Below are 26390 nucleotides of genomic sequence, written 5' to 3' on the forward strand. Positions count from 1 at the left end.
TATCGCATCCTCTGGGATCAGTCCGCAGCAAGAACGCCGCGCACCAGCTATCATTGAACGGCTGCTATTCGTCGTGCGACATGCTCTGAGTCGAAGCCTGCGTTTAGTCGATACAAACGCCTCCCCGTATGGCTACACGAGCCTGCCCGCCACTGTCAACATGCTTCAGGCGCTGCCCTTCCTCGGCATTATCAAACCCTCATCGGTGTCGCCGGGACCCAGTGTGCATTCGTACATCACGGTCAGCCTATCGGGCCACTCCATGGACCATGCCATCGTCACGCACATCAGCTCGAGGGGGAAGTTGAGTCTCACCGGCCTATTGTTCCGCCCCATGTGAACTCGAAGGCAAGCAGACAAAGCTCTTCTGATGCAGGGCGAGACATTCGGGGTACAAATGTCAATCAACGCCTGTGATGGATGCAAGTCGCATCGTGGTACCCTGATTATCATTCAGCGACGTCCGGTGGAGTACACGTACGGTGGAGCAAATCCAGGCTTCCTGGCGATGGAATCCGTGCTTCTTAGACTCCTGGCCTTCCTAATGATGAGATGGACAGATGCGTGGGGAGGTGCCACAGTTCTATGGCTCTAAGCGAGGCAGCGTTGCCGGACGCCGACTCGGAACGGCCCCTTCGTGCGATATCCTTCAAGTTATGCAAGCTATCCCCATTAAGTTTTAACGCTCCCGGAAACTTCGTCGCGGATATAGTCGATGGCCTCGTATCGCTGCAGTGCTATCCATCTGCCGCGAGTGATAGATCGCGACGGTGGGTCATTCGTCCCTGTCGCTCGCTGGCACCATCTTCTGTTGGCCGTCGCATCCGCCTATTGTCTGGGGATTCGGACAAGGCATGCATCGTAGTTTCATTTTATGTGTTTCCAGGCTATGCGAGCAGCCGCGAAATGTACAGGGTTCTTTGAGAGAAACAGGTGCAGCTTAATGGAGCATACATACTCACAGGCTTGATCCCACGGGGAACATCATCATATCTTAACGTGATGTGTGGCTGCGGTTTGCAGCACCCTGGTTCCAACGCCTTCGTAGGCATCCATGGCTGGACGCATTCTTGCCCCACCTCCAAACAGAATATCTCGCTCAGCTGCTGTTTTCAGTCACCAGATCCCTAGCCATGGGCTCTCTGGATTCGACAGCTCACAATTCCTTCAGCTCGACATCTACAACGCCGCCATATCCTCAAAGCACGAATCGAGAAAGGCATGACGCGGAAGGCACGAGGTGTCGTACGTTGCTAGATCTCCGCAACTATTGCGACCCAGTGCACAATCCCCCACGAAGGTTAATCGCTGACAGGGTCGTTAACGCCCGCGTGGGGCGCGACCTTTGTGGCGCTTCAAGTTGCAGGCTGCTTTTCGCAGCCACCACCTCCGTCGGCTATCACAGAGCCGTTATATCGAGTTTAATGGAATTTACACAAGTCGAATAAGCGACGTACACTCAAGGACTCGAAGTGTCCATCGACGACACATGCCGTGTTCATCTTAGCGGACGAACACAGCCTGTTCAGGGGTTGTCGGCAGCGGGCCTGACCGCAGACAATGCAGCCGCGAGGGATAGGAGACCTCTCTTCGTCCCGTCTGACCTCTGTCTGCGCTAGGTTTGTGATAGCATCATCGTTTTGGCCTTCTCTCTCCCTGCTTGACCTCTGTCTGCGCTAGGCATTGAGCCTGAGTTGCGCCGGCGGCCGTTTTGCGGTGTCTCCACGAGATCCTGTCGCTCCCATCACTCGAAGTCCCGGCTCATCGTAGGAGCTGCTTCCAGACTCGCACCCTTGCCCGCCTCCGAAGTGCGCGAAATCTAATCTAAGCGCCTATGCGGGGTTTGAAACTGCCGACAACAAGTGACCTCTGCCACCGCCGAGCTTGTCGATGATTCCATGTTGCCCGGCTCAGGGTCTCCCAATCTTACTGTCATGCTTTGCTCTCTGCGCTTGCGCGTCGTATAAGGCGTCTCATGCTCTGCCCTGATGTCTCCGCACCCCCGCCTCTCCATAGGATCGCGACATTGGGAGCAGTTGAAGCCGCCACCCCACCGGACCACACTGACAGTATCCACGTCAAGACCCATCAGGAGGACACTGGAATAAGCGGCGTCGAAGGCTAAGCAAGATAACGACCTCAGCCTCAACTATACGGTGTATGGTGTGGAGCTACCTGGGCATGCGACGCTCGGCATCATGACAGAGCAGCGGCGTCGATATGGAGAGTGAAGACAAACTCAGGTGTCGAACGTGCGTGCTTTTCCTCTTTCTGTAAACTATTGATCCTTATTTCTATCTCGTCGCGCGACGGAATAGCTCGCAGAGCGCATGGTCGAGTTCGTGAGGGACTCCCGAAAGGAATAATCCAGCAGGTGCGCGTATTACTCAGATGCGTACATGCTGCATTATTGACACTAACCAGAGATAAAGTTCATGGATACACACGCGACGAATACCAACGAATACAGTCCGCCCGGATGGATTGCTTTGCAACAAGCAAGCTGCCCACCCGAAGATTTTGCGGTCTGTTGAAACGAACGTTCCAGTGTACGACCGCACAAACCCATCTCATCGCGCCCACCGCGCTCCCCACACCTAGCATCTCTCTCCCGACGCGTCTCAGCGGATACTGGCGAAGGTCAAATCATCGATGGTGTAATTCCTCAGCGTCGTCAGCGTCGCCAGGTCGCAGTGCCCGCCACTCCATACGCCAGCTCACTGAGCCGCTCGACGTGGTCATCGGCCGTGTCAATTCGAAGCGGGACTCAGTAGTCGCCTACGATCGTGCTTCCGTGTCAGCGCATGGAAAGACTATATTTCCTTCGCCATCTCGAGCTCGGCGTCACCGGCGGCAAGACAAGCTGTCTCAGGCTCTGAGATAGCTCCGTCCTTAACTGATCTCTCACGTGCGACGTACGCGTCTTCGAAGTCTCGGGCGAGGGGTGACTGCGGAGGAGACACGGCGGTGCGGGACCTTGACAACTGCCACCAACCTAGAGTTAGTAAACGATGGTGGGAATACTCGTGGAGCACGAACAGTCCTTGGTCTTTGCTCTGTTCAGGATGGCCGCCTCGCGCTCGCTGGATCACTCTCCATGTCTTTGGCGCAATAGGACCTTCATTTCGGCGCCTATCGACTGTTGGAAGTGAGTTACATACTGCTGAGATTCACGACGATGGGACTGATGTTCAATCAAACCTTGGCAGGAAACCATGTTCCGCGCTGCGGTCGAAGACTATGTGAGCGCCGTCGCCGACCATGTCTCCCTCACATCCTTCGCTCTGCCCAGCTTTTGGTGCGCACTGTGAACAGTTCCTGGCGTCACAGGGAACATTGCGGCTTTCCTCTCCGCTCACGCCGTCCTGCACGTTCCGAGCCTAAATCGCTCACTCAAAGCCTCAGTCGTTGCAAGTCCGTACCATCGCTGCTCTCAAAGCTCCTGATGAAGCCCTCGGCTTTTTCGGCCGACATCTCAACGTTCTTCTATGGACGCCAATTACAAGTCTGCACCTCAGCTGTGCATTATATATGTATATAGTACAGAACACCGGCTAGTCATTCATTCTTGGCGTCATCTTCGTTTTAATGGTAACGACTGTCTGGCACCCATCATAATGGGCTATTCGTTCAAATTCGCGGCGGTGCACTGTCTCTGCACTACGAACAACGTAAGTCTCACTGAGCCGCGCCGGGATGTTGCGCGCTGACGTCGCCATATAGCCTTGTTCGTCATTTTTGTCTGTGCGGCCCCCGCGTTCCTCGTCTCGTCCCTGGCAACGGCGCTAATAGTGCTCTTTCACCTGCGAACGCAGGTATGCTCATCGGCAGCGCGACTCTGTTCGCTCAACACGTCGCTCGATTGCGCAAGCGTAGTAATGAGCTCGTTCATGGTCGAATACTTTGCTCTCAACGACGGGTGGACGCGGTTCCGTCAGCGCGGTTATCTTGGCCTCGCGTTGAGGCGAGCGGCCGTCCCTCCCCTAGCAGCTAACCCTCAGTCAAAAGTACATCATCGACATCGACATCAAACACTTCGACTATCATGGTAGCGACTACAGAATTATGGGCGCGTTGGTATTTGGTGAGACTTCTCTTTGCTGGACCTCCATGGGGCGAACGCTGATTGCCCGTTGTTGCAGACTGCCGTGACGCGGCCCACCAGGTGCTGACATACTCAGCAGTGCCCAGATCCTCGAACGACACGCTCATCCTCGCGAATTCTGCCAGGCCGTGTGGAGCGCAGGCGTGACAAACTCGTTCTGCGTGAACGCGGCGCGGGTGCCGCCGCCGAACGAATATCTCGCGGGGCGGACGATGATACTCTTTTCGTTTGTATCTGTCTCAACCATCCTGCTCAAGGCGAGATACGAGTATGAAGAGGTCGCTAGATGGACGACGACAGGAAGGGCTTCCCCAAGGAGCACAGTACGGCTGGCGAGAATGCGAGAATGTCAGAGACTGCGCGGCTCCGCAGCTCGCCGTCACTGCCGTGCCCGCCCTGTCACGTCTTACATGCTCCCGCCATGTTTTATATCCTTGTATGCACCGACTTTTGTGCTTGCCGTAGTCGATTGACGAATGTTTCATCGCGAGAGTATCATACATAGCCATCTACAGCATATCTAATAGATCCTGGATTTGGATTACACCTTTGACATTTCGCTCTTTTGCTCTTCAGGCAGCGTCTCGAGGCTGGCGCGACGCTTCCGGAATGCTGTATCGCCGGGTCACTTGAGCACACCGGTTGTGGAGGGACCGATTCAGACAGGAAGGAAACGAAGGCGTCCTATGGCTTGCGACCGACGAGAGGAGAGAATGTACAGTGTCATGTGCTTTGCTCTGTCTCGTTGCAGAGCGTTCAAGTACTAGAATGTTACGAGAGCTCTGGAGACGATACACGAGTGCGGTGTCAAAGGTCTGGCCGTTCGCCGTAATGCAATTGAAACTCGTAGGCACAGGTTTTGCAGCGTCTGCAGGTTGCTCCTCTCTCGTCGACCTCCGCCGCTGCTAAGCCCATCCATCTCTCGATAAGGCTCCGCTCGTACGCTTTGCGCTCTGCTCTCTCACGTCGTGCGGGCTTCTCATACAGCTCATGGCTAGCTAGGCGCGGGGTTTGTGGCGTTTGTCGCTTGTTCATTCCCGACCGCGACCTCCGTCTGCTTCCACTCCTGCATCTCAGCCCCCATCGCTGCTCAGAAAAACGATGGCTCGACGTCACATGGATTGTAATCGCTTCTTCGCTGGGCCTCGTTCTGGTCTGCGCACTGCGCCTTTGCCTTCTCGCGTCACCACGCCGGCGGAGCTCTCACACTCCGCTTTGACATACTACGCCCTTCCGACTGGGACGCAAATGGTCGGCTGGCATTGAGGATTAACGACCGCCGCGTTTTTGGTTCCTATAGCTCTTGCGCTCCAACGACGCTTGGCCAATAGATGATGTGAACGTGGCAGTACGCGGAAAGTGGCGGCGAGAGGTTCTGTGAGCAATCATAGGCGATGTTGTGGGAGCTTAAGGCACTGCAGAGGGCTGAGCAAAGAGATGGAGATGTGGGCGTGAATATACCCGAGGATGAGAGTTCGATAGGTGCGCTACACCTTAGGAATTTGTGCTCCGCTGCCAGCCCCGCGTAGAGACTGGCCCACGGATACATACGTGAAAATTCAAAGAACATAATTTCCCTCGTCCCCTCCCATTATGTCTCAGCGGATACCCGTAAAAGCTGGCTCTCGATCAGTACGTGCTCCCGCTACACTCGTCCAACATCCTCAGACCACTCGTTAGCGTCACCAAGTGGCGGTGTTCGTTCAAGCACCTGTCCACCGAGGTTCTCGATGTGATTGTTGGGTCTGTTTACCGGAACCAAGACATGCTTGCCTTCGCGCTGTCGCAGGAGCATGCACGGGACCACTCTCCTCCAGCGCCTCGAGTGCCGTATTATCTTTAACAAGGTCGACTCGCCCATAGTATGAAACTACCTCGTCGTGAATCGATACTACACGCGAGACGCACGCGCTCTCGAAGTCTTGGATAACAGACAAGGTGCGGAAGAGACATTTCCGTACGGAATCATGACAGCTGACAGGGACCGACTGCACAGAGACGGCCGGCTGGGAGTACTGGCGGAGCACGGGCGGTTGCCAGCCATCAAATTGTTTGGCATAACTTCTTAACGTTCATTGAACTACCAGCTACGCCTTTAATGCGACCCAAGTTTCTCCGCCGGCGCGCATGTCGACGATGGTTCACAACGTTGCAAACTTGGAAGTAAGTCGCATATTTCTGGGATTTACGATGATGATCAATAACTTGCCAAGGGTAGATTGCGGCTTACGCCCAACACTGCGGCAAGGACTTTCGATACCTCATTGTCGACTTCGTCTTCCTCCGCGGATATTGCCAACATCATCGCTCGCTTACCTTTCCATATTCTCAGTGCTCAACCCAGAGAGACCCGGACGCCCTGGCTATTTATCTCTCCGCCCACATTTAATCCACCCGTTGCGTGTCTAGACCTTTCACTTACCGCCACCACGATAGACCCGAACCACCCGGTCATTGCCCCGTGGATAAGCTCCGGAGGAGATCCTTGATCTTACTCCGCCAACATCTTGGTGCTCTTCTGCAGAGCTATGAAAACAAGCCGCATGTTGCTAATCTCTGCCGTGTAACTTCCAGGTGCAAGGCACCTGCTGGCTTCCTCAGCTTCACGGGTGACGTCCTCGATGTCGCGATAACGCTTGTACGATCTGCACAGGGGCCATTACGATTGGTTATCCGCTCGGGAAGAATGAGGGCCAGACATTGGGGGCATTAATGGCTGTCTTCCGGCTCGACATTTTCACCGGGTCTGTCTTCGTTCTCATTACTACCTACATTCAAAGTGATAGACTTTTTGCTGTCTGCGCAGTGATTTACATCGTGAGTAGCTTGTAGCTGCACTCGTGTTCTCTCATACGGACACCGTCCTCCAGGCTCTTCCGATCATCGCGTCTGCCAGTGTAATTTTGGCGTTCTTAATTCCATCTCCAGGTCTCATCGTCCGCGATGATGGCGCAATCGTCACGTTTGCCGACGAAGCCAAGTCTACGAGGATGTCGTCGGCTTGGTTTATCTACTGAAGGGCTGACGCATGTCCCGCTTGCCGCCCATGCTCGAGCGCGAATGTGGTAAGCACCTCAACCTGCGCGCTCAACGCCTCTCTCGAGGGATGCGCGCACGATTGTTGGCGCTCTCATGGTCGGCTTCCCTGTTTCGACAACAAGTGAACGCTGTGCCGACGGCGCCGCGGCCACTGCCTTGGCCCCACAGTTGTCGCCACCCGGGCGCCATCGTGCGATTATCGTCCCACCGTGTAAGACCACTTTCAAATCACAATCACATCGAAGACTACCGCGGCAGAAGTCTCAGCCATGACGACTACAGCTGCGGAACAAGGGCGCACCTTTCCCTTCGGTGCGATTCTCTCTGCCGTACATCCAGGGAGCGAACGCTGATATGATGCTTATGAAAAATACTTTGGCAGCTGTTAGACGCTCCTGCGCCAGATCGTGCCCTTACTCTTGAGCGACCCGCTCCTGCTCGCTTGTTTCTAGGGGATTTACAAGACTTCGCAGAGGGCAGAGGCCCGGTGGTATTGTTCAGGATGGGCTTGGTATTGGCGCTGCTGAGCAAACGTCGATCAGATATCCAGAGAGCGAGACGTGCGGTCGTTTTTTGTTTGCAGCAATAGATAATCGATAGAATTTCCGGAGGAACGCGGACAGCGGAAACAAGAATAAAGTAGCTGGTACATATAGAAAGATGGGACACGATAAATAATAATTGACTGTTCTCTGCGACGCTGGCGTCGAGCAATTCAACAATCAGCAATCGTCTTGTGTGCATTCATGGCACGGCTGTACGCCAAAATCTATCTGAATGAGCGTACATCAAGCCGCTGTAGCAAAGCGTGGGGATAAAGCGAGGTACTTGCCTAATGGGCAGATGTAGAAGGACCGGCCACCATCTCGTGCAAATATGTAGACGACCTGATGATGCCCTCATTACTTGCATGTCCTGTGGGTTGCGAGGCTAGAGCGTCACCAAGTTCGATTGAGTCATCACGGCATGCAGACGATGGACGTGGCTGGTGTGCGAAATCCTCCTCGAGTTCTTCCCGTGACTCTTCCACTGCACAGCTGTCGTTGTCGTTATCATGGCCTTCAACTCGCTCGGATTGGCCGTGGTCCAGAGGCTCGCCGATATTTCCAAGGAAATCTGAAGGCATCCTGAAGCTGATGGAGAAGCGGGAAGAGTGCTGTACATCCGAATTGGTTTGATTGGCGGCGTGGTTGAGTTGACGAAGGTTGAGCATGAATCGCTGCACAAGTAATGGAGGCTGTAAATAGCATTGCTTAATCAATAGACATCTTTGCCACCCAACTCATAATATATTTACCATAAACCATGTGAAGAGGGATGGGTAGGTGCCCTATAGACAGAGAATCAGAGCTATCCAGGATATAAGTACGATCCGGTACTAATCACCACAGCAAAATTATTTGCAGAGTACGTGAGAAGCTCCAAAGTGTTCAGAGCTAGAAGGACACTGAGATTATATATATTAGGCAAGCTATTTGAATGATTGACAATGTCTAGCTTACAGGAAATAAAGGGCACCTAGAAGAGTGTTGTGTGGGTTACTTTCATGGCATATGCAACACAGAGTAATATACTTGCCGTCCCGGAGCAGCACAGCTGAGATAGACAATTTGAGCTTAAGACGGCGCATTTCCTTGAAGTGCTCAAACGACTTGATCCATGTCAGCACAAGAACAATGATGTCAGCAGCAATCAAGCTGCATCTTGTGAACCAGAGCACTGCACAGCACATGTACATGATGATGACTGTGAGTGCAAATTTGAGCAAGGCTGACTCACTCCTAAGAAATGAAGTCAGCATGGAATCAAGCACTGCACCAAGTCCATACATACTCTGTGCTCAACTTCGAAGGTATGTTGATAACACTGGTGCATGCAGTGAGCTGCGAAGTGTTCTGGAATAAGAATACAGTACGTGTCCATTGGAACTAAATCAAAATCAGTATAAAAGACTTCATAACTTGTGGTATAATAGCACACAATATTTGTTCCAATTGGAACCAGTCCGAGCATGAGTACAACGGCAAGAACTTGAAATACATATTTCATCCGTGATCCACGCCAGAGTGCATACACACGCAGGGCAGAGAATACTACACAAGATACCAGTTCAATTTCTTGTAATTTTACAGTAAGTATGCTTGTAGTACTCACATGAGACCTGGGCTGTGCCCGCAAAGTACACAAGATCACCCAGGATATAGTCTGGTATGCACCTTGTGATGCCGATGCGGCAGGTTGTGAGATAAAGATCTCCTACAATAGAACAAAGTGTACACCTGTGGAGCAATATGGTAAGGCATTCTATCTTTGAGTGTTGGTGGACTCACACCATGTTTGTGCCGAGGGTGTAGTGTTCAGAATTGGGCCGAGAACCATGATCCACCGAGTGGTAATCAACAGCACCGAGGCCAGCGAGAACTTCCGTCTCCATATCACAGCAACCTCTTGGTTGAATGTTATGATATATTCGTAGACTACAAGGCCTGGAAGGATTTGAGTCAGCTCTATGGCTACTGGGGTCTTTAGGATGTCATGGCATACACAGCACCGAGGTTTCCACGTAGTTTCCTGTCAGCCTAGCAGTGGCATATGATTTGTGTCAGTGTCATAATATGCGTACTCCAGAGAGAGGACTCATACACGTCTTGAATCTCCTGCTGCAAACTCTCATTTGACTGCGCCATTTTGCGTTAGCGTTCTGAGAAGGTCCCCTGTTGGACAGTTACAGCCAAACGGTACACTCACTTACATGCCATATATACCGCCGCCTCTAGGATCAGTCCGCAACAAGGACGCCACACACCAGCTGTCATTTGACAGTTGCTGTTCGTTGTGATTGCAGGCCCAGGCACCACTGCAGCAGGTACAAGTCGGCATCTCTGGCGCATCTCTGTGCAATTTGATAGCTGCTGTGATTAAGCACAGCTTTCAAATTACAGAGTTCTGATTATTCAACCTGAAAGTGGGGATATAAGCCATCCTTCTTCTGGATACGACATTGAAAGATCATTTATTAGCAGTAAGGCTCAGCAAGACGGCGACGATAACCCACAATACCACGGAGAATCTGACCACGGTATGCGGAACGCGCACAGCAGTGAAGTAAGTCAGTTGAGGATTCGGTCATCCGTTTTGCTAGATTCTGCCAACGGTCAGCTTGGATTCGTTGAGCAATTGTGCGGACATATGGAAAGATGACACAGACAATTTCAAGACGATCTGGTCTCAGTCATCTCTGAGTCACCAGCCTACTGCCATGATATCCAGCCTCAACATCGATCAGATGCAGGCTCCGAGTCGCCGCTTGCCGCCCCAGGCGGCTTGTCTCCGGATTATACATGCAACTGATACCATGTCTCGACCTCTGACATTCCCTGATGATTACATTCTGGCCGATGCAGTGTACGACATGCGACGGCGTCCGATGCAGCTGTTGCGGTCGGCGGTGCGGCTGCGACTCACCCGGACCTGGTCGTGTAGTACCGGTAGTCAGGGACACGCTGTCACATCTCACGAGCATCACGGGGCAGTGGCGCGCAGTAAAATTCTTTTGCGCGACGCAAGTGTGATACGTACTGGGCGAGCTAAGGCTAAAACGTACGTGGAAGCGTGCCTAGGGCGGGCGCTGCCCCGACGTGCCTTGTGGCGTTTGCGCCTTTCCCAGCGACCACTTCCGCCGTCTCGAATGTCCATCTATGCCCATCATAATCTCTTCCTGCCTGTGTCTCTGTCGTCCTTGTATGCCGCGTCTCTGCTCTCGCGCGTCTCATGAATTTCTTGCCTCTCGATCTGTCATTTCCCAGCCTATAATGAACGACTAGCTACTCCTTGTCACCGCCGTATTTGACGGCCCATGCCGTAAGGTGCGGAAGGGACTCTTTCAAACGCTAGAAAGTACATCGCCACCTTTATCCACAATCACAACATTCATCGGGGTGAGCCAAGGCTATTCCATTATTCATACCAGCAGCCTCATGGTTTCGCGCTGTACAGCACGAAGGCGTTCGGATACACAGTCGAATGGGTTGCCATCATCTCGGAAAAAGCGGGGTGTATATGCATCGTCGACGTGCGCCCATCCTAACCTCAACATGAGAGTTCGTGATGCTCAAGTCCATTCTGTTGTAGGCCCAGAGACTTGCGGAGCTCCTGCGCGAGCTTGCGTGGATCAAAATGCTTACGCACTCGCCCCGCACAGGCCATCTCCCGAAGAACTGTGAATACGTTAAGAAGGCGTATCGCGATCGTACGGAGGCAGAGGCAGCCCATGTTGCCATCAGCGAAGACAATGGGCGGAGAGAAGTGACTGAAAGCAGGTACGAGTGAAACGGGCTCTTGAGCTGTATGCGGGTATCGCTCGAAGTTGTTGGGGCAGAGAGTGGAGAGTGGAGGGGTGGAACTGTGGGCATAAGCAAAGCGTCGAGGGGTCAAGGTGCGTGTACTGCACATTCATATATCTGCCCCATTATCGACATCGTCCAGAAGCGAAGTGACCAGCTCCGGCCTGCCTGAATTCGCAAGTTGCCGTGTGACTACCCCGCGATTAGCAAGCTATCTACTGTCGAAAGAGCGAGCTCCAGTCCCCGCGCTCTGTCAATACGAATGTCCTAGCGAGCGGCCGCATGGACCCGTTCACGGCGCTCGAATCACCCTCCCAAACTCTCCACGCATTCTCGACGCGTCTCAGCAAGTGCCCGTACAAGCATACCATAGGAAATAATCGCTCGTGCTACCTCGTCAAAGCCTCAGAAGGCCCTTCATGATATGCTTTTACGCGCCAGCGCACTAAGTTGCTCGACGCGATTATCAGACGTATCGGCTCAAGCCAGGCTTACTCACGCTCGCCGGGACGACGGCGCGCACAAAGTACTGGTGGAATACGACGGCGCGCATGCGCCCACACGATTGCGCGAGCTCCGGACAGTCGTCTTTCTGTCCCTCTGGCGAGACCTACGCATTCTTGAAGTCCCAAATGGAAGTATGACCGCACACGAGGCGTCGTCGTCTGCAATCTTCACCGTGGACACCGCCTAATCGAGAGTTATGGACGATAAGTTCGAACACGAGCAGTTTTTGACCTTTGCGCGATCCAGCACGACTGCCTTACTATCCCTACCTGGTCTCACAGCCGCTAGCCTGTCTCTCGCACACCACTAGTCTGGCAGGCTTTTTTGAATTGCCGGATCCTGAGCTTAAGCTACATCAAGTTGAACGGTAACGTGATGTTCGCATCAAGGAACGAACAGGATGGTGGCAGTGAGTGAAGAAGGCTCACTGTTGTACGTCAACCCGTATCTATGATACCATCCTTGCACTGAACGCACAACAGCTTCCGTAACTAAAGATATCTTCATCGTCGACGAAGCCCGCGTTTGGCGCAACCGAGATCTCGACATGGAAATGCGCACGATAACGATGGATAACCGCTCTTTGAACTCAGGTGAGTTGCGAGCCGCCGGGTTTCGTATCAGTAACTAACGGCATTGCCAGGGCCTGACCGCAGTGTAAGCTGAACGCTGCATCGAAGACTATCTGAGCCCAGTCGCCGACAACTTGAACCTCCTGCTCTGCGAGCGTCGACCCACGCCGACCATATCCCCACCCGCGCCCCATCCGCAGTTCTCCGGTGTCCAGCACAGGCCGGACTGGACATTGTTGCGGCCTCCGTCGCCTACACTATACTGCAGACCCCTCAGCCGCAGCGCGATCGTCACCGCAGGCTCGCACTATTGTTGCTTGCGTGGAAGCCACAGATGAATGGGCTTCCACGACCAACATCTTGGCGTTTTCCTGTGCATCTGTGAAAACGAGCCGTTGGTTCTTTACCTCGACCGTGCGGCCTCTGGGCGCAAGGTGCTCGCTGGCTGTTTTTTGTCTGCGCCGTCCTCGGATTCTCATCAGAGGTCCTCTGTTCCTCCCGGGAACCTGTCATGCTGAAGTATCCCTGCGAGAAGGACGAGAGCAAATGACGGTGGTAAAGACCTTCGGGGTTCCCGAGGCCATCCTCTAGCTCAGCACGCGCGCTTCCGTTATGTCTATCGTTGCCCTTGCCATCGATGTTCGAAGCGGCAGATTCGGCGCCGTCTTCACGTCCACTTGCATTGTGAGTGGCGCAAGACTGCGCCGTATCATGCCATACTGGCGTTGCCCTCAGGCTTTCTCTACTGTCGTCGCCTCGGCGTTTCTAGTTCTGTCTCTGCATCTCCTTGCTGCTCAACTACAACGGCACTAAGTGGAAGGGCGAGAGCACATCGTTCTCTTCGCTGCGGTCCCCTCTGCTGTATCTCCAGGGCGTGAACGCTGACATGGTGCCTATGCAGACTACTTATACAACGAGATGTATCGTCGTGTCGTTTACGGAATAACTAAACCGTATCATTCCTGACGGGATGCAGACAAAGAGAGCAAGATTGAAATAGTTGGTACATGTGCAAGCCGTGGCGCGATAAATAATAAATGTACGCCACCGTTCTGTGCGAGTGAGTAGACGATCCGGTGGTGTCCCCGTCACTGGACGGCTGTTGTAACTCACGAGGGGCGCGATGCGAGGATTTCAGTGACCATTGGCGCGATGCAAGAGTGGAACCCAGGCCCAAAATTGGTGCAGTGAGAAAATGGCGGGAAAACAGCGCGGAAGCGCGGGGCATCTGAGCGCTAGCACGGGCTTTGTGGCGCCCACAGGTTGCTCCATACGTCGACCCACATGTCGACCTCTGCCACCGCCAAACCCGACGGCGGCTCAACGCCGACCAGGTCGCAACCGCTTCCTCGCTGGATCCCGGTTTCACTTGTACGCTTTGTCCTCCCCTCGCGCGCGTCGTACGGACATCTCACCTCTCGTTCTGACATTCTCCAACCCGAACTGCATGGCTAGCTAGCCTTGACCACCGCGGCACTTGTAGTCCCTGTCGTGCTTCTGCGCCGGCATCGGACGACGATGCTCAACAAGGCGCTTCGAGACGCCCCGCCGCCTCCGCGGAGGACTGCAACATCTGGAGCAGGCAGAGCCATCATCCCGCCTACCACACCGGCAGTATCTACGTCTACCTCTGTCAGTAAGACTTCTGAACATGCGATGGCGACAGCAAGGCCAGAGGACGACTTCAACTTCGCGCTGTACGGCGCAAAAGCGTTCGGGTACGCGACAGCCATCGTCACGGCGGGCGCAGCGGTGTCGGTGTGGGGAGTGAAGACGTTTATGGGTGTCAAAGATGTGCGTGTCACCATATCACACAAGATTATTGTATGTTTTGACAAAGACTATTTCTTCAGACCCAAGAATTCGCAGAACGCATGCGCACGCTCGTGCGCACCAAGATGCCTGTGCTGTCCTCGCGTATACACCGCCCACTAGCGGAGGAAGACCACACGGCGACGATATGGAACGATCCGGTATGCGTGGATGTGCCGTATACCGTCGTCAACGAAGCGAGTGAACAGACAGAATGGGCATGGCCTGATGCGGAGAAGCGGCTTGAAGTGGCATACGAGCGAGATGGGTTCTCGGGATGGGCGCAGGCGGTACTGGAAGAGCTAGAGGCAGAGGGTAGAGCAGAGAGGCGGAAACGCGGGCATGAGTAGGCTATCGGCCGCCGAGAGACAAGCGTCAAGCAGGCGCGCATACTACTCGAACACATACATGCTTCATAATAGAACATCGTCCAGAAGCAAAGCCCATAAATACGTGCATAATAAGAAGGTTAACGACTCCATCCTGCTTGGATGAGCAGATTATTCTGTGCCTGCTCCGCGACAGGCAGCTGCCTGCTGCCACCGTCTCCGCTCGTGTAAAAGCTACGAATGAGGTTTTCGACCTCTTCGGCAGACATCTTGATGTACTTCTGAGGATCTGTGAACATAAGCCGTCAGCTTATGCACTTGCTCTGCGACGCAATGCACGTACTTTTGCTGAACTCCTTTCCTTGCCTCTGAGTGAACCGCTGCAGCGATGGCACGACGAGCTTGACGGCCTCCTCCTTGATCGTCTCCCTGCTCTCACGGTCGTCCTGCAGCACGCGCGCGAGCCGGTGCCGCTCCGCGACCTCCTCGAGCGTGTCAAAGAAGCGCGTGAACTTCTCCTTCGTCGCGCTCTTGCTCCGGTCCTTGTCCTCGAGCAGCGTCTGCATCAGCGGCGAGAAGTTGGAGTCGAAGTAGGCCGCTTTGGCGGTGCGGAACGTCGACTGCAGCACGTCTTGCGTCGGCTTCGACAGCAACGATGATACGTCCGAGTGTGGCTGGATGAGGAGCTTGGTCCTGATGTAAGAGACGTTGTTCAGCAAGAAGATGGAGCCGAATGCTGGCCGCTTGTTCGTCCGCGATAGTGTTGTGATGCTGCCAAGGACAGTATTCACCACATCGACTAGTGACAATAGCTCATGGATGTGCGAACGAGGTGGAGGATGATGAGATACGTACATGTATAGTGCTCAAGCACAGTCCGTCCGTCGACCTCAGCCGTCTTTGGCGCCTTGCCCACTTGCACGCCTTCGCCCATTTTCCAGTTACCATCTCCCAAAGTCAACAAGGCCGTCGCTACAGCTTCCCTGACCTCTGGTAACCGCTCGACGTATTGTACCATCTGCGCTTTGTAAGCAAACACTCCAAGCGTCGTTTCATAGGCTCGACGTACCGAATGCGTGAAGTCGGCCAATCCGGTGCTGAGCTCGCCGCCCCTGCCCAGAGCGGCGGCACGCAGGTCAGCCAAGAACTCTGGAAAGCTGCGCAGGCACGCAGCGCGTATAGAATGCAAGCCGTCCTTGAGCTCGTTCTCCTTCCGCCCCGACCGCTTGCACATGATGTCGTCCCATTGGGCTTGCAGCGACGACAGGCTGGCGTACGCAGAAAGTGCCAGGAAGGTGTATTTGTGCAGAGAACGTTTGATCAGCGCACCCAGCGAGGAAAGGGTCGTCGTGAAGAGGCTGATGAGAGGGGCGATAAGGGCTGTGAACGTTGTGGTGAGAAGCGATTGTGTCGACAGAGGCGCAAGTTCCAACAGGAGTTCGTACTCTTCCTAGGCAACTGTCAGACAACCCGCTGGGATAAATGAGAGAATACGCACCTCCGCAACAGACAACAGGTTCGCTACCCAAGCCCCGAACTCTCTGCCTGAAGCGACGCCGTCTATGGTCTCTGCCCGATCCACCACACGCCGGGCGTAGTTCTCCAGGCACTTCTTGCCCCACGACCCGCGCATATCCGCGTATCCTTTTTGGGCCTCCCTCAGAGTTGACTGAATAGCAGGCGCAGCAGGATGTGACGGGTGAGTTGCAGGAAGGGGAAGCCGGCGCAGGAAGGTGACGACGGGGACAAGGCTGGGTTTGAGGGACGGCGGGAACGGCGAGAGCTCGAAGTCTGGTCCGTTCGGCGGTGCCCCAGACGATCCTTCTGCGACGATCTTCGTATACAGCTGGGTGAGCTTCTTGGCCCCGGTCTCTACGAGTCGCGCCTGTGCTGTGGTGAGCGCCGCGAAACTACTGCTAGGGGAAGGCGTACGTACGGTGTCTCGGACGTCCCTGTCAAGAGACTTGAAAGCGATACCCGCGTTGAGACGCTCTAAAACATCTGTGTAGGCTTCTAGTTGGCCGGGTTGAGGACTATATGTAGGTCAGTCTTCCGCTGTTGAGCCATAGCACCACACACACCCGCGCAGAATCAGTGCTTCCTCAGCCGCAATACCCTCTTGATTACTTGCGACTTCGTCGATCTTCTGTAACGCAGCCTCAATATCTGAGGCGTGTCAGCTAGCATTCCAAAGATTCAGCGACAAGACTAACTGTTGGCTCTACGGGTCAGAACCTGTGTCGAGTTGTAGAGCGGCAAGATGGTCTTCTCAAGCTTGACGAGCCTTGTATCGAAGCTGGAGAGAATCGCTGTAAAAGATACGGCTCTACAGCCATTTATACGGGGTGACTAGGCCTCACAAGTCATTCGCTGAGATATCTGCCGTGTCTTGTTCAGGTTTTGCTCGAGCTATATGTGCAGGTGGTCGTGAGACGGTGGGGTGTATTCCTCGGCAGTTGGGCTCGTACAAGTTCAATTTCGGCAGTCTCGTCGTCCATAGTATGATAGTGATAGAACTAGCAACGAGAAATCCGAGAGTCCAGGGGATATGACTGAGGAAGGTGATGGCAAGTCGCAAGAGGGCTGGCGCCTACTTAGCCTGCTCGCAGATACAGAGGTCCTCAGTGTTACCAGAGGTTTCGTTCGCTCTTTCATCTCTACTACTGCCTACTTTTTGGAATCTAGCTAGTATTCATCTGAGATTTCTCTTGGCATAAAGATCAATTCTTCAGAACGTTCCCGAAAGTATATTTAGTGCGGTGTCTTGCGCTGAAATACTTCGAGCGCGTGCCAGCATTGCAGACAGCATAAGAAAGCACATGTACGTCTCATGTACAATATTTTGCGCGTGTGCACTTGCTAACGCTTTAACAGCCTAAATGATTAATGGTAGCTCATCACCGGGCTCGCCAAGCCTGCGGGAGCCTGAGGTCAACGCCTACGGAGATCACGAAATCCTGGGTTCAGAGGCAGGCTACTTGGACCCTGTGTACTCCACCATGGTCAACACGTACTATGAGGTCTGGGAGGACTTCTATGCGTGGAACGAACTGGACAGTCTGGGACACCTGGAGTCACTAGCCGCGCCCTCAGACCTGATCGCCACCAGAGTTTTTGACTTTGGCTTTGAGCTGGACTCCGATGGCGCAGCCGCTGACGATGAGGACAGCCGGAAGGGTGAATCTGTCGACCTTTTCACTGTCTGTGAGTGGGACGCGATAGGCCAGCTCACAAAGCACACTACACCTGTGAAGTCTGGCACTGCTGGCAGGCGGCACACCCGCAAGCACAATGCGTGGTTCCAGGAGCATGCACGCTACGAGGCGTGTACACCCTCAAACATGTCCATCTTTGTTGACATTGACGATAAACTTGCCACTTGCCCTTACATCAAGTATGGCGATAGTCCTGAGTTCGACGCTAGACGATACCTTCAACAGTTCAAGGTTGTTTCGTGGCAGGAACCTGGACGAGATCCGGATCGTTAGTACACTATTCAATTGTCTTAAGACTTTATGTTGACGATTTTCACTCAAAGAGACTGTGATTGCGGCCACGACCATCCAGCGACTGACCTCTTCGGCCAAGAACGCCAATGCATCTGGCCTTCGGATTTCCTGGAATGATATTGATGCTTTTCGGATCTTCCCATATGATGCCTCTACTATTTTTCACCAGATAAAGCACACGTATGTCTACGTCATCATTATAGTATATCCTAAGGTTTAACATCCCGTAGGGACCTGCCCTCCTGGCCATCACCGAGCTTTGTGGACCAGCTTAAGCCTTTATGGCACTCAAGCCATGAAATATCCACTGCGGGACGACTCACGGGCATCCTCTCCTCATTCTGTCCCAGACTAGGTTGTATACAGTTCGAGTGCTTTAATGATCGTAAGATGCATGATATTCCCCTATCAGAACGGGGTAAAGAATGTCCACAGCATATCCAACTGGCTGGGTTGCCGGACGTACGGAAACCAGCGGACTAGACAATGAGACATTCAAAGCTAATTACATATCTCGCACACCATGTGGTCAAGACTGTTTCCTTTCCAGAGCTGCAGATGATGTGCGCATTTTGGTTTTCTGACGTTGTTGACTAACCCTTCTCTGCGGTCCTTAGGCACTAGTAGTATGGGATACGAATGAGACTTCACATCTACTAGATGAGATGCTTGTTACAAACCCACACGCTCTCCCCTGCGACATTGCACAAATTCTACTTGGCGAAGTTCCATGCTATAAGGCGACTATGATCTTCCTTCTTCGTCAATTATTCCTAACAAATGCATCATAGATATTCGTCCGACGCGGAGAGAAAATCAGCACTGTCTCGTTGGCTGAGAATAGGCCTAAGCCTGTTCCACCTGCTTGGAGTAGCACGGATACCCTCCGTCATTACGTCCTCACTGACGCTTGCATTTCTAGAAGACCTTGGAGAAATTGAACAATATACAATGTAAGTCTGTTTGTCCGCAATCAAGTCGATGCAGCTTCTGAACACCTGCAGTCCTATACGCTGTGATCACGAGGGGCCGTGCGACAGAAAGAGATGCCCATGCTTCCGGGAGGGTGTACACTGCCAAAGGAACTGTCTATGCGATGCAAGCTGTGCGTGATTGCATACTCTGTAGATGATTGACACTGCGATGGCACGGGAATAGGCGATTTACGCTATGACGGCTGCGAATGCTCTGCAAAAGACCATGAGCATAGTATGTGCTCGAGGTATGTCTTTCTAATCTTTCTAAATGCCTTGATAATGACCATTGTTATCGCGCAGCGAGTCCAAGCGGGGAAAGTGTTACTGTGCCGCGTACAGCTGGGAGTGCAACTCCGAGCTGTGTGGGCATACCGCCAGCAGGAAGCAACGGTAAATTGATCTGTTCATCGCTGCTACGGATCATGGTGAGCGCAATTTTCCAGGCTCTTGTCCGTCAACCAGAACGCAGGTACTATCTCGTGCAAAAATGTTGACGTGCAGTGGAAGCTATCACCGGTGACTTCTGGTGCATTAGTATAATCCTGCGGCTTGCTGACGACGCCATTTACGATGATACAGCCCATCGAAATTAAGACGGGCGCATATGGCTTGGGGGCGTTCGCCAAGCAACTGATACCTCGGAACGAGTTCGTTGGAGGTGAGGAGAGCCGGTATCGCCTGAGCTTTTATTATTATTCCTAACCCGTTGTATAACACAGAATACATCGCTGAGCTCTTCATGCACACCAGGTATTATGTCGATACCAAGGAGTAAGCTTCCCACCTTGCGTTTATGTCTCGACTCAGTGGCACCCGATTGGTTGCATTCCATAGTTTCCTGCACAAATTTACGGGCTACAACTACTCTTTCTCTCTGAACACCTCGGTCGTCGCCGACGCAGCCAACGTCGGTAACGAGATGAGGTTCTTCAACCACTCGGTGGAAGAGGCCAACATCGAGCCCAGGGGTAAGTCGCGTAGAGCATGCCTCCGTTGAAACTAGGCTTACCGGGATCACAGTCAAGCTCGTGAACGGCGACCACAAAGTTACATTTTACGCCCGTAAGTATCTTTCGTGAATCTAACGAGCAGCGCATCGACCGCAGTCCTAGTCCGCCAGATTAAGAAAGGCGAAGAGATCCTCTTCAATTACGGCGACAATTACTGGAAAAATGATTAGTTCCCAACTCAGACAGTCATGTACTACAAAAATATGAAACGGTCCCTGTGTGTTCACAATGAATGAGTGGACAACACTACAAATACAATAACTATTATTCCGACGGGAATTGGTCAGAGCGCTGTGCGCGTGGCTCAGTCGTTCGAGGACTCGTCGTTGGAATCGATGAGGCTAGATAAACGCATGAGTATAACGGTTCGGCGAGGAAAAAAGGCGGTAGTCGCACCTATACTGTTTCAGCAGCGAACACTCGCCCCCGTTCTCCAGGTCGATGCTGTATGAATAGAAGTAGCCGTCGGATGAGATGACCATGACCTGGGGCATGGTTCCGCTTAGCGCGACTATGCATCGGGCACCACTGGTAGGTAGCCTGAGGGAGGCAAAATCGCGTGTTGGCTCCCAGGCCTCCGTTAAAGCACTTGGGAGATATCCGCCTACGGAGGACGTTAAGTTCTTCGTCAGATGCAGCGATCGACGTCGGAGGCTCGACCTATCATGATGTCAGCCACTACACGGGGCGGTTGAACAACCACTTACGACACACTGTTTCCGCTCTTCTGCTGCGCGTACGCTTCGTAACCTCCATCAAGACCACTTGTGCCTTCCCGGCTGTCAATCGAGTTCGACGGGCTGGACGGCGTTGTCGGCGACTTCGAGTTCGCCGAGTTATTTCCAGAGCTAGACTTTTGCGGACCAAGCTTAAAGATGTGCACAGTATCGTGGGCGGAGCTAACTGCGAGCAGCGTAGAGACGAGGTTGAAATTTATAGAGTAGATCTTGGTCTCGCGCGTCCCACGGCGGAATTGGTATAGCTTCTCCGCTCCAGGGATGCTCCAGACACGAATAACGGTACCCTTATCCGAGGCCGTGGCGAGCATCGTCCCGGACTGATTGATGGACAGTAAGGATATCGGCGACTTGTGCGCCTGGATGACGTTCGCTGTCGTGAGCGAGCGCGTCGAGAATAGGAGGACGTCACCAGTCTGCGCCGCAGTAGTGGCTGGTGGTTGCCCGGAGTTGGTTTGTGTAAGCGATGTCGGTGAGGGTACCGGCGATGAATATGCGAGGTACGAGTTGTCCGAAGATGGCGACAGTGCAACAATGGCTGTGGCAAGACATGAGCAGCGTGCATTGGCGCAGGGAGATATTACGTGCCTTCAGGGTTAGGAGAAGTTTCTATTACGTGCAGCAGTCGCATATTGGAGATGTCGTAGATATAGATTTCGACTTCTAGGACAACAACTAGCGTCTTGCGGTTCAGCTTTACGGCAAGGATCGACGACGGAAAGAGCAGCTCGCATATCATGGATTGCCTCTGCGTTGAGCGTCATTAAGCTTGACATTTGAAGCCCATAGCGGCGCTACAAACCTTCGTGTTTACAATCTGCAACTTCCGAGGACTTGAATGTGGCTGGTCCGCCGCGCCGACGAGCGCGATGAGTGACGTGCAGAACAGCATCTCTACAGTCCCCCTTGCGCCATCGTCTGCAGTGTTTCAGCGTACAATTTCAACCTCTGAACCACATCACGCACTCATGGTGTATACGCGACCAAATGGATCGCAGTTCGTTATGCTATAGCCTTTCCGTGTACCAACAGATATACACCTACGATCATGAGCGGAAGGCGCGGTGCGTCCTGGTACACACTCACGTGAAGTCCTGGTTAAAGTTCGCGAACAGCATATTGTTTGAAGTCCGATCGGCCATTGCAGGAGCAGAGTTGGTCGTCGCTGTTGTGGTTGTTGAAAGCTCCGGCAGGGCAGATGGTGAATGGGCTCGGTCAAAGAAAGTAAAACGCCGATAAGATATAGACACGCCGCTTTGCTGACCTGACTCGTTACGGTAATGTGCAGATAAGATTCACTTACCATATATGCAATAAAAGAGATAAGACCACTTATGTTCGCTTACTGACCGGCTGACTAAGCAAAGACTTGCGGGTAACGCAGCGGTCTCGGCACTTGCATCTTACCTCCACTTACTGTCCCTGACCCCCGCCTTCAGTCATGGTGCGTCGAACTCACTGTTCAACTCGATAGTCCCAAGCTTATCCCTTCATGTAGTCTACCAACTGTCGCCGCCGCCTTATTCGTGATTTCAAGAGGCTATCTAGCGACCCGCCTGGTGGCATCTCTGGAAGCCCATGCCCCGACAACATTATGCTTTGGAATGCGGTCATTTTTGGCCCAGGTGAGTGTGGATGCTATCCAGCGAGGATCTGTTCTGACATTCATCGTAGTGGATACACCGTTCGAGGACGGCACTTTCAAGCTTCTCCTTACTTTTGACGAGAGCTACCCAACAAAGCCGCCAACTGTCAAGTTCTTGTCTCGGATGTTCCATCCCAACGTCTACGCAAATGGAGAACTCTGTTTGGATATCCTCCAGAATCGATGGTCGCCGACGTACGATGTTGCCGCCATCCTCACCTCCATTCAGAGTCTCCTGCATGATCCGAATCCCAATAGTCCGGCGAACGCTGAGGCCGCGCAGCTGTACCGGGAGAACATGAAAGAGTACGTCCGACGAGTTAGGGCGACGGTCGAGGAAAGCTGGCTCGACCCAGAGGAGCACGAGAAGATGGACGCAGAGGTTGTTCCGCCAGAGTCGGCAGCTTGATACAGGATCATTCATCGGACATTACGCATATTGGCCCGGCGCGAGCATTAATATAATCATGTTGTATGTTATCCCCACATCTGTCACTGCGTCCTATGGTATGGTATGGCACTCTGATCCATAGCGCAAAATCTTGTACGACATGTCAACTGAACTTTCCTAATCGGTGTATGCATGGGTCTTGTCCGTCCACCAAGCTGCTTTCCGGGCAGTGCCCGCGCGTCCTCACGCCCTTTTCTATATTACCGAGGTCCTCTGTCATCAAGGGTCAAGGGCAGCGTTGTGGGAAGCCGAACTCCCGCTGCAGATCATCCTTTGTGGGCAAAGAAAAGCGTTTTTCGTCAGTATTCATCCGACTTCTGAACATGCCGCAGGAGTGCGTCCCCATGGCTATCTTCGACCGTCAACGTTTTAACGTTCAACCGTGCTGGGGACTTACTGCGATTCTCACTGACCGGTCGTGTGACCACAACCCTGCCGCGTGTCAGGTTGATGAATACGAACTATGCAACGCATGCCAAGACCAGGTTCCGTGAGTATCTTCAGTCCTTGCTTCTCGTTGCCTATTCTACATTACTATAAGAAAGTATATAGCTGCTGCTAGCACACGTCCGCGGCATCCGGTCGAACATCCTTCCCGGGCCCTTGGATCCATCCAAGGTCTGTCAGCGTACATCCACCAGCGCCCGACGGTGGTGTGCATAATCCATATCCCAAGCATTTTGTTATGCTTCTGCTACTACTCTGCGCACTCGTTGTGAACATCTCCGTGCAGAGGTACGTAATCTGCTCTGTTCCCGATGCTTGGAGCACCGTTGCAGGATACTTTGTGCCTGTTTGTCCCGGCGACTTTGTGGCGCCGCACTGCGCTTTGAAGATGATATATGCCAACATATAGCCAACAGGGCACCAGCAAGATAGAGGCCCAGTATTTTGACTTGCCAATATTTTTCCCTCCTGTGGCGTACCAGTCCTCCTCTCGTCCAGTAGGACCCAGCGCTTGCACTCTGAGCAGGTCGTAGGCTACTCCTCAAACCGAATAAGTGTATTACCTATACTATGTGCGAGAGACGAGCTAACGAGATCTCATAAACTCATCCTCCTTGTCACCTTAACGATAGATTTCTGAGTCTTAATTTCCTACATAGCGAGTCTTCAGCTTTCGGCATGCATCCCGCTAGGGATCCACTCACCATGGCCTCTGCTGTAACATCACACTGCTTCTCAACGTGTCCGCATCTGATGCACTGACTAGCTAGGGTACTTGTCACCGAGGGCTCTCCGACGCTACTGGTAAGCGCATTGTGCAGCGTCTGCACGCTCTCCTGCAGGGCGCGCAGCCCTTGGGCATGAGCGTTGTGTTGTGCCTGCGAGTTGACGCGAAAGCTATGGATGTCGATCCGAAGCTGTAGCGCGGATTTAAGCTAATGATAGTAAACTTCAATTCATGAGTCTGGCCAGAGAGGGACACTGTGCTCACGAGAAAAGTCTGCACAGCCTCATCGAGGTCGGTCTCGTATTCAAGTAGCTGTTCGCTGAGCAGTGGAAAGGTGAAGAGCGCTTTGACTCCGCGCTTCCGAGGCGAGCAATGCTGGAGATAGTCCGCGATTCTTTGCAGGATTCTGCACAAATAGCGTCGCGGTCAACGCTTACGAAGAGATCAGACAGCCTACTCATTAAACGTTGCCACATCCTCTACGAGCCTGGGGATCGCCTGCTCGTTCGCCTCTCGTAATGCCCTGGACACCACCTCCAGCACGCTTCTAATTCGGTCGGCGAGGGCGGCCTTGCCAATTTTCCACGCATAAAGACCCTGAGACGCGGCCTTCAGCACACAGACACCCAGAGTCCTGACGCACGTCGCACGCACCTCAATTCTACAGATGATAATCAATGCCACGCCAATAATTGACTGGACCTGCGTCCCAGCGACAGGCATTGCGCCGGCAACGCTTTGAAGGGCTTGGAGGCACCGCCTCGCGGCCGCAAGAGCCCTCTGGGTCGCCCTGTCCCTGTTTTGTTTCTGTGGCAGTTCACAAGACAAGTACTGCTCTCCGCTCATGCTGCATAAGACTGCGAGTGGTGGTATGTGAGTCGGGCGCGTCGGGATATCGGCGTCGAAGTCTAAGGATATTTCGTACAATCGTCAGACGTTATTATACCGGTGCGCCTGGGAACGTGATGTGGGGTTGAATTGGGAGTCATCGTACAGCCTTGATCACGTCCAATCAAGGCGCTAGGATGCCGTTGCGCGCTGGGGGAAGTGTGATTTCCAGAGGTGTACAGGTGTATGTATGCTACACGGCGGTATCCGGTCCAATGCTACAGTCATCTATAAATATGAAAAAAAAACAATCCTGGTTTATGCAGCTGAAATAAAATGCGGAGCCATCAAGCGGGCTGAGGGACGACGAACGTCAGAAACAAGAATCTGGCAGCACATCTAGTGGATGAGACCCACCATTCTGAGCTTGAACGAGTCATCAACATCATCACGTATGGCCTGGTTAAGTTGCCTGAGCAGAGATCAGTTTCATCTGAAGCGGAGCAGGAAACAGACAGAGACGCACGCGAGAACAGCTACCGGCGATGGACACGGGGGCACCATCTTCAGAAGAGCAGGCGGGATATGCTCAAGCGCATGGTATGTTCCGTTGTACCCGGGCGAGTCAAATTTAAACATGATTTGCACGGCTATAAAGTCGGAGCCCTGCCTCTGAATGAGCGGCTGGAGGTTGCAGAAGTCGTCTGGTGTCTCCTCGAAGTCGACGCGCGCAATCTGGAAGATGCGACCGTACCCGCGTACGACATCTGGTATTGCGGTGCAGGTAAGAACCATCCGGTTGCGCATGCCGGCGAGCCGATCGTCGTCGAGCTTTAGCACGCATCGCGCGTACGACTTGATTATCGCGCGGAGCGCCGCATTCGCGAGCACGTATCGGGCGTACCGTAGGTTCGCGTCTTTGCTTGTTTGTGTCTCTTCCGCAGGAATGCAGTAGGCTTTATGCCGGGGCCTATTGTGGCTGATAAGCACGACGGGGATCAGGTGTGGCAGAAGTTCTCACCAGTCTTGTCTCTGACACTATGTGGAGCGTTAGCGCACGGGTATCCATGGGCAGAACAAGAAGTAACACACATTTGGTCCACAGTAGCATACCTGAAGACACTGATAATGGTAAGAGGGAAATAAGCTGCATTCTACAGAGACAAAAGCGCGACGACGTACCCTTGAGCAACGCTTCAGCTGCACCTTCTCACCCGAACACTGCACTTTCCCACACGACGGCCTTTCACAGCATATGCCCGCCTTTCCGTGCTCTTTCAGATACTCGCGGGTCGCGTGTGGCATCTCCGCCACTATCGGCGAGTCGTGGATTATCGCGACCCGCGAGGCCT

The 26390-nt window shown here is 53.2% G+C and overlaps 10 protein-coding genes across 10 annotated transcripts; 6 read left to right on the forward strand and 4 right to left on the reverse strand.

Moving 5' to 3' along the window:
* Positions 1 to 7090: 7090 nt before the first annotated feature.
* PHACADRAFT_253373 (uncharacterized protein) lies at positions 7091 to 7904 on the forward strand. Its single transcript, XM_007394103.1, has one exon. The coding sequence runs from the start codon at positions 7134 to 7136 to the stop codon at positions 7500 to 7502; it is 369 nt and encodes a 122-aa protein (XP_007394165.1). The 5' UTR covers positions 7091 to 7133; the 3' UTR covers positions 7503 to 7904.
* Positions 7905 to 8642: 738 nt separating this feature from the next.
* Positions 8643 to 9631, reverse strand: PHACADRAFT_92217 (uncharacterized protein; the record flags this gene model as incomplete). The annotated part of the gene is made up of 3 exons (XM_007394104.1): positions 8643 to 8918; positions 9125 to 9284; positions 9471 to 9631. Coding segments are annotated over 3 exons (597 nt in total), but the record flags the coding sequence as incomplete, so codon positions are not given.
* Positions 9632 to 11130: 1499 nt separating this feature from the next.
* PHACADRAFT_253375 (uncharacterized protein) lies at positions 11131 to 12429 on the forward strand. The gene has a single exon (XM_007394105.1). It carries the CDS (start codon positions 11912 to 11914, stop codon positions 12179 to 12181), a length of 270 nt encoding a protein of 89 aa, XP_007394167.1. The 5' UTR covers positions 11131 to 11911; the 3' UTR covers positions 12182 to 12429.
* Positions 12430 to 12898: 469 nt separating this feature from the next.
* On the forward strand, positions 12899 to 13562 carry PHACADRAFT_253376 (uncharacterized protein). The gene has a single exon (XM_007394106.1). The coding sequence runs from the start codon at positions 13179 to 13181 to the stop codon at positions 13377 to 13379; it is 201 nt and encodes a 66-aa protein (XP_007394168.1). The 5' UTR covers positions 12899 to 13178; the 3' UTR covers positions 13380 to 13562.
* Positions 13563 to 14222: 660 nt separating this feature from the next.
* Positions 14223 to 14728, forward strand: PHACADRAFT_91562 (uncharacterized protein; the record flags this gene model as incomplete). Its single annotated transcript, XM_007394107.1, has 2 exons — positions 14223 to 14360; positions 14420 to 14728. 2 exons carry the CDS (start codon positions 14223 to 14225, stop codon positions 14726 to 14728), a joined length of 447 nt encoding a protein of 148 aa, XP_007394169.1.
* A 119-nt stretch (positions 14729 to 14847) lies between these two features.
* PHACADRAFT_193929 (uncharacterized protein) lies at positions 14848 to 17205 on the reverse strand (the record flags this gene model as incomplete). The annotated part of the gene is made up of 10 exons (XM_007394108.1): positions 14848 to 14996; positions 15051 to 15506; positions 15563 to 15725; positions 15777 to 16157; positions 16206 to 16592; positions 16644 to 16740; positions 16789 to 16873; positions 16921 to 17016; positions 17068 to 17116; positions 17176 to 17205. 10 exons carry the CDS (start codon positions 17203 to 17205, stop codon positions 14848 to 14850), a joined length of 1893 nt encoding a protein of 630 aa, XP_007394170.1.
* Positions 17206 to 17326: 121 nt separating this feature from the next.
* On the forward strand, positions 17327 to 19198 carry PHACADRAFT_207588 (uncharacterized protein). Its single transcript, XM_007394109.1, has 7 exons — positions 17327 to 17528; positions 17582 to 18190; positions 18246 to 18396; positions 18447 to 18601; positions 18652 to 18779; positions 18834 to 18956; positions 19008 to 19198. Exons 2-7 carry the CDS (start codon positions 17587 to 17589, stop codon positions 19155 to 19157), a joined length of 1311 nt encoding a protein of 436 aa, XP_007394171.1. The 5' UTR covers positions 17327 to 17528; positions 17582 to 17586; the 3' UTR covers positions 19158 to 19198.
* A 703-nt stretch (positions 19199 to 19901) lies between these two features.
* On the reverse strand, positions 19902 to 22151 carry PHACADRAFT_172055 (uncharacterized protein). Its single transcript, XM_007394110.1, has 7 exons — positions 22027 to 22151; positions 21907 to 21980; positions 21743 to 21858; positions 21529 to 21688; positions 20944 to 21478; positions 20600 to 20863; positions 19902 to 20544 (listed from the first exon to the last, which is right to left on the reverse strand). Exons 1-7 carry the CDS (start codon positions 22080 to 22082, stop codon positions 20508 to 20510), a joined length of 1242 nt encoding a protein of 413 aa, XP_007394172.1. The 5' UTR covers positions 22083 to 22151; the 3' UTR covers positions 19902 to 20507.
* A 168-nt stretch (positions 22152 to 22319) lies between these two features.
* PHACADRAFT_253383 (uncharacterized protein) lies at positions 22320 to 23070 on the forward strand. The gene is made up of 3 exons (XM_007394111.1): positions 22320 to 22384; positions 22439 to 22565; positions 22615 to 23070. The coding sequence occupies exons 1-3, from the start codon at positions 22382 to 22384 to the stop codon at positions 22992 to 22994; spliced, it is 510 nt and encodes a 169-aa protein (XP_007394173.1). The 5' UTR covers positions 22320 to 22381; the 3' UTR covers positions 22995 to 23070.
* A 959-nt stretch (positions 23071 to 24029) lies between these two features.
* PHACADRAFT_253387 (uncharacterized protein) lies at positions 24030 to 25107 on the reverse strand. Its single transcript, XM_007394112.1, has 5 exons — positions 24865 to 25107; positions 24668 to 24807; positions 24475 to 24616; positions 24188 to 24418; positions 24030 to 24134 (listed from the first exon to the last, which is right to left on the reverse strand). The coding sequence occupies exons 1-5, from the start codon at positions 25054 to 25056 to the stop codon at positions 24081 to 24083; spliced, it is 759 nt and encodes a 252-aa protein (XP_007394174.1). The 5' UTR covers positions 25057 to 25107; the 3' UTR covers positions 24030 to 24080.
* Positions 25108 to 26390: the final 1283 nt, after the last annotated feature.

Source organism: Phanerochaete carnosa, assembly GCF_000300595.1.
Source record: "Phanerochaete carnosa HHB-10118-sp unplaced genomic scaffold PHACAscaffold_4, whole genome shotgun sequence".
NCBI lineage: Eukaryota > Fungi > Basidiomycota > Agaricomycetes > Polyporales > Phanerochaetaceae > Phanerochaete > Phanerochaete carnosa.

Bases quoted from the DNA above. Each gene is read 5' to 3' on its own strand.
- PHACADRAFT_253373 (XM_007394103.1), top strand. From the start codon at position 7,134: ATGTCCCGCTTGCCGCCCATGCTCGAGCGCGAATGTGGTAAGCACCTC.
- PHACADRAFT_253375 (XM_007394105.1), top strand. From the start codon at position 11,912: ATGCTTTTACGCGCCAGCGCACTAAGTTGCTCGACGCGATTATCAGAC.
- PHACADRAFT_253376 (XM_007394106.1), top strand. From the start codon at position 13,179: ATGTCTATCGTTGCCCTTGCCATCGATGTTCGAAGCGGCAGATTCGGC.
- PHACADRAFT_207588 (XM_007394109.1), top strand. From the start codon at position 17,587: ATGATTAATGGTAGCTCATCACCGGGCTCGCCAAGCCTGCGGGAGCCT. The intron at 18,602-18,651 runs GTAAGATGCATG...GAATGTCCACAG, and splicing joins GTTCGAGTGCTTTAATGATC to CATATCCAACTGGCTGGGTT. The intron at 18,957-19,007 runs GCGACTATGATC...AATGCATCATAG, and splicing joins GCGAAGTTCCATGCTATAAG to ATATTCGTCCGACGCGGAGA.
- PHACADRAFT_172055 (XM_007394110.1), bottom strand. From the start codon at position 22,082: ATGGCCGATCGGACTTCAAACAATATGCTGTTCGCGAACTTTAACCAG. The intron at 21,981-22,026 runs GTGAGTGTGTAC...TCATGATCGTAG, and splicing joins AACTTTAACCAGGACTTCAC to GTGTATATCTGTTGGTACAC. The intron at 20,545-20,599 runs GTGCGACTACCG...GCGTTTATCTAG, and splicing joins TCGCTGCTGAAACAGTATAG to CCTCATCGATTCCAACGACG.
- PHACADRAFT_253383 (XM_007394111.1), top strand. The intron at 22,566-22,614 runs GTGAGTGTGGAT...CATTCATCGTAG, and splicing joins TGCGGTCATTTTTGGCCCAG to TGGATACACCGTTCGAGGAC.
- PHACADRAFT_253387 (XM_007394112.1), bottom strand. From the start codon at position 25,056: ATGAGCGGAGAGCAGTACTTGTCTTGTGAACTGCCACAGAAACAAAAC. The intron at 24,808-24,864 runs GTGCGTGCGACG...GCCGCGTCTCAG, and splicing joins TTATCATCTGTAGAATTGAG to GGTCTTTATGCGTGGAAAAT. The intron at 24,135-24,187 runs GTGAGTGGATCC...CTCGCTATGTAG, and splicing joins ATGTTACAGCAGAGGCCATG to GAAATTAAGACTCAGAAATC.